The sequence below is a fragment of the Phoenix dactylifera genome, chromosome 5 (genome assembly GCF_051530095.1).
Source record: "Phoenix dactylifera cultivar Ajwa chromosome 5, Ajwa_hap1_PhDact_Kaust_v1.1, whole genome shotgun sequence".
Taxonomy (NCBI): Eukaryota; Viridiplantae; Streptophyta; class Magnoliopsida; order Arecales; family Arecaceae; genus Phoenix; species Phoenix dactylifera.
In genome coordinates this window covers 22515066-22524383 of record NC_143194.1, presented here as the reverse complement: position 1 = coordinate 22524383, position 9318 = coordinate 22515066, and the positions used below count along the sequence as shown (strand labels likewise).

At 39.1% G+C, this 9318-nt stretch overlaps 1 protein-coding gene across 1 annotated transcript; it reads right to left on the bottom strand.

The window, feature by feature from the left end:
• On the bottom strand, positions 1–6956 carry LOC103717972 (F-box/kelch-repeat protein At3g23880-like). Its single transcript, XM_008806566.6, has 2 exons — positions 6560–6956; positions 1–1602 (listed from the first exon to the last, which is right to left on the bottom strand). The coding sequence occupies exon 2, from the start codon at positions 1467–1469 to the stop codon at positions 186–188; it is 1284 nt and encodes a 427-aa protein (XP_008804788.2). The 5' UTR covers positions 1470–1602; positions 6560–6956; the 3' UTR covers positions 1–185.
• Between the last annotated feature and the right edge of the window lie 2362 nt (positions 6957–9318).

Here is a 9318-nt window from a genome sequence, read left to right as displayed (position 1 = left end):
TTTTCTAGCAAAACGGTGGCAAATATATATGCACGATTTAATATTTTGAACATGTATATCCTCAAGAGGAGATATTTCAAACATGTAGAGGATGTTATCACTGAAAAAGGAAGCCCACGGGGGAACTTGTTTTCCCAGCACTTAACAAGGTTTTGCAGTATAAATTATGAAGAAGTAGAGCTAACTTAATCCACCAACATGCGATTCTTAGTAAAACATGTAACAAGGGCTTGAGACCTACCAACATTCTCCTGCTCACAAACTAGAGCACTAACAGGCCTCGAGTAAAGTTCCATGTTGCTGACAAAATAAGCTGCATCATTCTCGCCACCTCCATTATCACAATAAGCCCCAGGAGGCACCAAGCTTCCCCTAAAACCACTGCAAACCTCCCAATCCAACCATGTAGGGAACCCTGATATCTTCAACATCTTCCGACGCAAAGTCCTACGCTCATATGAGTAAAGACCATCCTGAAGCCAAATTAGCAGCACTTCATTTTGTTCATAAATGGATATCAGCCTAGGAAATCTCCGATCAAGAGAACTGGGATTATTTATAGGGAATATGTACTCCTGTTCCCAATGATTTGTTACATGGTCCTTTAGCATCCATACCTTTATAAGAATCGACATGATATCTGCTACCACAGATAGACATCCTCTCAGCTCAGCGATGCTGAATGTTGACACAAATTTGGGGTGTCGTGTGGCCGTAAATTCATCTTTGCTGATATCAAAAGATATGATTTTGTCATTCTCACGTCCTAGCGCAAAGCGAGGATGAACCACCCAATGTACAGCTCCATTAGCAAATACTGGCTGGCCAAAGGGAGGACGATCGAAGCCTTGCACTGCTTTCCAAGAACCAGTTGCACCCAAGGTGTACACCTCGGCTGTCATGCGAGTTTCCAAATTCCCGAATCTGAAACTTTCTGGAATGGAAAGTGTCGGATGGAAAATGCGAACAACCTTATATTTTTTTGTCAAACAATCAAACCCAAACCCATATACCAGTGTGCATGGTTCAGGAGATGCAGTTCTAGATGGTTTTGGTAGAGTGACAAGTTCCCTGGTGATAGGATTGCCGACACATATAGACTCCCCTTGATCGAAGGAAGTGAAACAGAGCAAGCCATTGCATGTCCCTACTAGGTTGAATGAATGGGAGCCAACCATATGACTAATGGCATTGTCACTTACATGGACTTTATGATCCTTTAGGTTGAGGAGATTCATGCTGATTACATTCTCCCTCAACAACTTACGTTGCGACAAGATTAGTGCTGTGGGCTCGGTTGGTGATTGGAAGAAGTGGAGGTTCCTGAAATCTGGGTCCATTATCACATTGAACCAATACTTTGATACACAGCAAAACCGAAGCACAGATTTTAGGGGCAGTCTTCTAAGGATGCTGAACAGGATGTCACGAGGAAGCCTCATTTTAATTCTGCTATTCTCTCCAGCCATGCTTAGATTAGTTCTCTTACCTTTTCGAGGTTTCAAAGGTGAGTTGAAAGTGCAAACCTCTAGCAAGCTCTGAACTCTTACTGAATTTCGAAGACACTATTTCTTGAAGAACAAAAAGTTGATAGAGCAAGACCTGCATAATAAAAAGTCATCCAATTAGTGACCCATAGGATATTAACCTTCCAACTGCATCTATTTCCTGGGAGCATGATGCACTAAAAAGGAAGAGAGGGAAGAAGAAGAAGAAGAAGGAGAAGGAGAAGAAGAAGAATTTCTTCTTCTTCTTCGGGTGCTATTTTCACTACATATCATCTGATCACAACACAGCTAAATCACACAGAAATAAAGAAAATTTAAGAAACTATTGCTTACGACATTAAACTTCTCCTTTGAGCACCTTGGGAGAGGTTAGGTTGAAACAATTTAAGATATTAGCTTAGCAATTTAAGATATTACCTTGAGACAGATGTGTCCACACAGTGAATTTAATAGTGAATCCTTTCGAGGACTCAAGGAATGAGACCATTTTATAACTTTTGAGAAAATAAATGAAACCATTGTAGAGCATACAGCTTGCAACTAGCAGTAGAGTGCATGATGGTTTAGAGTTTAATCTGTTGTGATGACGAATCTTCTCATAATCATGTGATAGATGAGAACATGAGAACACGAAGGCATGGCACTTGAGAGAATTTGAAGGAAGAGCTGATGAACTTGAAATCAGCATGGAAGTTAGACTGCAATATGGAATGCTTTCTTTGCCCATGGGACAAAGTCCAAAATAATCTTGTTGCTCATGGATCGCAATATGGATAAGTTATTGTAGGCACAGTGCTCATGACTATTCCTTATTTTTTTTAAGCTTGAATTGAATCTTACTTTAACCCAAATGCAGCACCATATGCATTGCAAAAAAAATCATAGAAACAAAAAATGATTTCATTACTGAAAAAAATAAGCAAAGATTGCAAAACTACCCTGTTCAGACTAGTGGTCAAAGGTTATATATGGTATTCATGGCAAGAAAATTGTAGGATTTTCTAAGAAAATAGAGAAGAAAATTTTCATTGAAGATTACGGCATAGAACTTACATGAACAGGTGAAGAAAATGGACATAACAAGAGCATTAATATTTCATTCAAAAAAAAATTACTTAGAAGAAAAGAGCATTAAACCTAAGTAGACCATCTTGATTAAACCAAACAGCACAAGATAGAAGCCTAATGACTCTCTTCCTGTGCATTTTTGAGATTGGTGCTCATCATTATTGAGAATATGATCAAAGAATTGAAGAAGCTAAAAGATAGAAATACTAAAGAGGTTTTAGTATGGCAAACCATCGATGAAACAGCAAAAATATTTTCAAACAATGGACATAAATGAAAACTATAATCAGCAAAACTGGTTTTGCTTATCGAGGAATTGAAACATCAGTCACTAGATCAGCTGAATTCTCTATGTAGATGGCGTATAACGTTAATCTTAGGAGAATGACGAAAGACTTTTATCTTTTACTAAAGTTTCATAACAAAGATAAAGCGTACATCCAAAAGAGAATTGGAAGGAAGAAAATTAGGAGGACTAAAAACACTTAAACCTGCACAGAGGCTTAGAACGTACATTGATGATAACAAACCTTCATGAGTAACATAAGATTCATTCATGGATTAAAACAAGCCATAGTAATTAATTGAGAAATTAATCAAATCAAAAATATGATGAAAAGAGGAAAAATAATAATATTGTTTAATGTGAAACATGATCTGCATCACATCTGGAAAAAATATTTATGTAGCAAAGGGACCCTTTATATATTCACCAGCTACTCAATGCTCAAGTACTAGGAAGTCATGAAAACTTATACAGTTGAAGGACACTGCAGACCATAAATTCACCCTACAATGTACAGCCTATCTTGTCGTGAATCATAAATCTAGCTAGTAAAACCAAACCTGGAAAGTTAGTGAGTCCAGAACGGTCTCAAAGTTTAATAACTCTATTTTCCACTGATTCATTGGTGTCAGGTGGAATTGGAAGTGGAGATTTCTGCTGGTGCCTTTGTTGGATTTTCTACTTAATTAAGGAAAAAAGGATTCATGGTAGTGGTAGAGATTGCTTAGCCCCTACGATAGGGGCATAATATAGGTTGTAGTAAAGAGAGATGATTCAATAAAAAAATAATATGGCTTCCTCCAAGACATTTTCTACTTCACCTTTTCATATTCAACAATATTGAAGTATCCATGGATGTCTTTCCTTTTTCTTTAAAACAACACCCATGATTTGAACCTTGGACTGGAATCTGCTAAAGGGTAAGCTCTTAGGGGTGAGGTGCTAAACAATTGAGCTAACAATTGTTAGTAAAAAAGGATCCATGGATATCAGAACATGCTAATAACATAGTTCACTTATGATATTATGTTTCTTGCATGACCTATATACAGTATATAGAGAGAGCTAGACTTGGCTACACTCTATAGTCTTCATTCAGATCTAGTCAGGTCTGGATTGGACAATAGTAGTCCCACATCGATAATCTGAGCCATCGAATATGATCTACCACTTCTAAACTGCTTATATACCAAAAATCATATGATTTGAAGATCCTTAGCCTATGCAACAATTAGTCAAAAAATAAGACAATCTAAATATAACATGAAATTATATATGTTTCTTTGAAAACTTGATGCATAGGTTCAAAGTGTCTAAATTACATGATTTTGGGGGTGTAAGTAGTTTAGAGATAGTAGATCATATCCAACGGCTCAGATTATCGATGTGGGACTCTTCTTGTCTAATGTAGACCTGACAAGATCTAGGTGGAGATCTACTCATGTAGCCAAGTCCAACTCTCCCCCTCTCTCTAATGGAGGACCATTGTAGGGAGAATAGGGAAGGAAGAGGAAGACGAAAAGAGGAGGAAGAAGAAGAAGAGGAGAAGGAAGGAGGAGAAAGAGAGGCTAATTTTATTCAATTCTTCAATGCCCTAATTCATGAAAGGGATGGTCTTTATATAGGCCCTACATCAGGTCAATCAATTGACTATATACCAAGCTTGGACCCTTACATCAACTCAATCAATTGACTAAGTCAATTAATTGATTACATACCAAAATCGATCCAATCACTCGACCCAATTACATAACTTAACAGCTAAGCCAATTGACTTGTCTAATAACAAAACAACTGACCAAATTGACTTGAATAAAAGCAAATGACCAAATTGACTCGATCAAACAAAAGTAAAATGCAGAAAATAAAAATGAATCAGACTCAAATGGATCCAATCTGGGCCTGAATCAAACCGGTCGCTCAAGATCATTTCCCAGCCAAAATAATGTCAATCCCTGGTGCAAATGCGAGTGAGTGACTCTGATGGCACGATCGTCTGGACGAACGGCTCTGATGTCCCCATCACTCTCTCTCTCTCTCTATCTCTATCTCTATCTCTCTCTCTCTCTCTCTCTCTCTCTCTCTCTCTCTCTATATATATATATATATATATATATATATATATATATATATATTCCCTACAACTACAAATTATTTACTACTTGTAAAAATTAATCACTTGGGGAAGATTCTCGACAAGTCTAAAGATACAAACCCGGTTAAATCCAATTGCCCCAAGGAGCAACACCAAAGGCTACAACTATGATAATATTGATCTGTATAAAAAGAAGTCAAAAGCTCATAGGACATAGAGAACTTGATGAGATAGTTTCAATCCATATGCTTCCATAAACACTAAAAGGAGAAAAATCTGTCATCAAAAAAAAGTAACAAAGATAATGATAAGTATTGGAGTGCCTTAGAAGAGTTCATTTAGGAGGAAGGAATTCAGAGAAAAAGAAAGTGGGCGGATTTGTGGGTAGATAATCAGTAGATTAATCATACGATAAAATCTTTTTTCAGGTTTTAGGGGTGTTTTTAGTTTTGACCACCAAAGTGAGGACAAGGGATACTTCTGGAACTGCAAGCAACTAGGGTACTCTCAAACTATTGATGATATGATACTTCGGTGCATCCATCTCCATCTCCATTGGATCCTCATACATAGTTGTGCAAAATGGATATAGTTTTATGTTTCGTAATGTTAGCAATCGGCTTGATGTATACAAGTCTAGGTTTTGACGAACCTTGATTCATGAGTTTGGATCTAAGTCAAATTTGAATTTCAAAGAACACGGAGCTCTTATTAAGTTGTTACATGCATAATCACAAAAATCCCAGCTCAAGGTGAGTTTTCTCAAACTCAAAGTCCAGCAATGTTAAGATCTTTTTAAATAGATTTCACTATGATTTAAACCTCTGAGAAGAAATCTAATGAGGGGACATTATGGAATTTAATCCAATATAACTTTAAGTCTATGATGAACAGATCACTATGAATTCGAGCTTTGGAGAACATAGGACTATAAAATTAAAAGCTGATTTTGGGCAAAGCAGTTTTTGCTCTAAAACCATTTGGTTGTCAAGGTCCAAAAGTAATTCTGAAACTGTAGAAGTGATTTGCTGTGTGTTTGGGTGACAAATCCAAAAGTATTTTGAGTAACAAAATGATAAACAAAAACAAATTCATAGTTTCAGAATTACTTTTGGATTCTGGAATTGTTTGGCTGTAAGGTAAAATGAGTACCATGATATAAATAGAGTTTAATAATACATCCTATGATTTTAACTACTCATCGAGTGCTTAGGTTCTCATGTAGACCATCATATGTCACAGATAAACCCACAAATTATAGAAAAAGTAACCCAAAGCAGAGTTCTACAAATTCTAGTGCAAGAATCTTTATCTGAAATCTTAGACACAAAAAACTCATCTTTTGACCCAAAATGACAAAAAAAGAACAAAAAAACATCATTCAACTCCAGTAGTTCACAACCCATCAGACTATCATTATTTCGAATCCCGGTCTATTCCAGCTCTATTCCTTTAACCATGACACTGAAGAATCGCTCAGACCATTCACAGATCCAAACAAAAATCCAAATTAAGAAATCTCTTTAAAGAATTGAATAGGCTACACGACCAAATAACGTGAAAGAAGAAATTCTCTAGCTCTAAAGAAACCGAGAATCTCACCTGATGCTTCACTTGAACGACCCATGCGATCTTTTGGCGAGACTGGGAGCCTCTGCAGCAAAGGAAGTTGCCAAAGAAACTCGATCACTGGATCCAAGAATAGAAGAAAAAAAATCAAATAAATTTCTCCCCAACAATGGACATAGTTGAGGATTTTAAAGCCTGCCCTGCTTCCCGATCCACTCGACGGATTTGGAGAAGAACTACAGAGACAGGGGAGGCATAATTCGACCCTATTTGGGATGCGTCGGGGGTTTTTAGGGGAAGATCGGGGAGATCGAGGAAGGAAGGGATTCCAAGCAGCTCTTTTGGCATTTTCAGAAAATAGATAACCTCGCGCATATGGGAAGGCCACAGTGATCAATTGGGTCAGGGAGCCCGAGGTGAGATATTTGAATGATGGTGAGAGATGGTGGGACCTTCCAAACTAAATATGTTTTTAGAGAGACCAACAATACTGTAGATTAGATAGTCGTTTATGTAGCTCGTTATTCTGAAAGCACCTTGTAGACTAGTAAAAAGAAGCTGCCTAAGGCACTTCGTGATCTTTTGTTTTTTGATTTAACCATATGTATTTGTATATAGCATGAGAAGCCCGCCAAAGCAAAAAAAAAAAAAAAACTTTCAACATACATGGCTTCGTGCCAAAGAAGGATTCTCCTTTCTACGCGCAAATGCACCGTTAGATCATCAACTGATTGCTTTGAGAGCTGTGCTGATGGTTGAATCATGCAGTATGGATCGGTTTGAGATCTGTGCATTGGCCGATCCAACGGCGGACTCCTGCGAACACAAAAGATACAACCCCGGGCGGGGAATGGAAGCGGGCCAGCTTTTCGTAAACGTTCACAGTCAAATGCACTCCCAGAAATGCCCTAGCTAAGAAGGGTTTCTTGGGGACTGCCGAAGGCCATCGTTAAGAATTTATTTTATAGAAATTTAGTTCGGTTTAAATTTCTAAAGAAGAAATTTAGTAAAGAATTATTTTGGAAACTAAAAAATTGGAAAATTAAGTGAGCCTGTTCAAAAGGTGGACCGAGCCCAAAAGGTGGACCGAGCTGGGCTCGGCCCAAGGTATAACTATAATTAGTCAGACTTGGGCTTACCCACCCTAGCCTTCAGCCCGACTTCACATGCCCGAGCCTGGTGCTTACTCGAGATTCCTGATGGTCTAAGTGCCCCCACTCCTCCCCAAATCGGATCCGATCTAATCATCGACAAAAGCACCATGGAGAAAGACGATGAGCCTTCGAACCCTTGCACAACTTGGTGTCGATAATCATCGAATCCTCATGCACTTGGGCCGCTCTGCTCACTCTCGCCACCCATCTGCTGATTCCCCGCAGCTCAACCTTCTCCATCCTCCTTTTCGATGATACCACCACCACCCGCATCTCGCTTAGCTTATTGTAGATCCTCTCCGCCTCAGTCAACCTCCCCAACAATCCCCTACTTCCCTTTCCTCACCAGCATCCTCACCAACACCACCGCATGCTTATAAAACTTGCCGCCTTCCACCTCCAACATCACCGCCTCCCCCTTCTTCTTTCTCCTTATCGACAACCGCATGAAGGAGCCTCCTTTGCGGACGGCGGTGTAGCCGATGGCGACAGAACGATGGACGCAGGAGAGGGCTTGACAGGGTGGTTTGGGCTCGGTGGAGAGGTTAGGCAGGAGTGGGGCTTTAAAAGATTGGAGAGGTCTCTAGGGTTGGAGGATGATAGGAAGGTGCCGAGATGGAGGAGGCAATGGGGGTGGAGAGGGCGTCCATGGGTGAAGAAGACGAGGAAGGAGGTAAGAAATCTTTGCATGTCGACGACTGGGCCTATAGGTAGGCTAGAACATACAAATATAATATATATATTTCATATTATGCAAGATCGAGTTCTGGGTAAACTTGGGCCAGGCTGACTTAAACCCAAGTCTGGCTCATCCCACGGGGCTTAAAATTCAAGTCCAAACCTATTCAAAATGGTTTAGGCTTGAGTGACCCAGGCGAGCCATTCGGCCCATGAACAGATCTAGTTGAGACTAGCACACAAGCACGATCAATACCCATTTAGTAGTAAAATATTTAATAATATTTAATAATATTAAATAAACTAAAATCAAAATTAAAAATTAAAATAGAATTAAGTTAGATAAGCTATGGTTGTTAGAGCGAGAGAGATAAATATGGGGGAGAAATAAGTTCGTTGCAGAAATATTTGGACAGAGAAAAAGGAGCTATCTGTTGATATTTGGTTAACATACCACCAGAATTTGGATAAGATTAGCTATTAATTGCATTTTTATTTCGAGAACTACTCGTACTAATGTAATAAAGTTTTATTTGTGAAGGAAATTGTAACAACCCAAAAAACAAAAAAATTGGGACTCGTGGGCCGGCTCGAAGAGGCCAGGCCCAGCCCGACCTGTGCTCGGCCCATGGAGGAAACGGGGAAGAAGACCCCAGCTGGGTGTCCTCTTCCTTCCCGATTCCTAAGGCTGCAAATGGATAAGGTCGGGTCGGGTGGGGTCGGGTTCTGAGTGATCTCGATCCGATCCGGTTTCTTAGTCGGATCCTAATTTTTGACCCGGACCCAACCTAGTTGAAAATCGGATCGGGTCGGGTCGGGTCCATAAAAAGAATACAAGGATGGAATTGAAAACTACTAGCAATGACTAATTGGAAAAAAAAAATATGAAGAATCCAATGCAAGGTATAAAAAAAGAACATAGCCAACCCCAAAATAATTCTTTACAATGATTTTATTTAT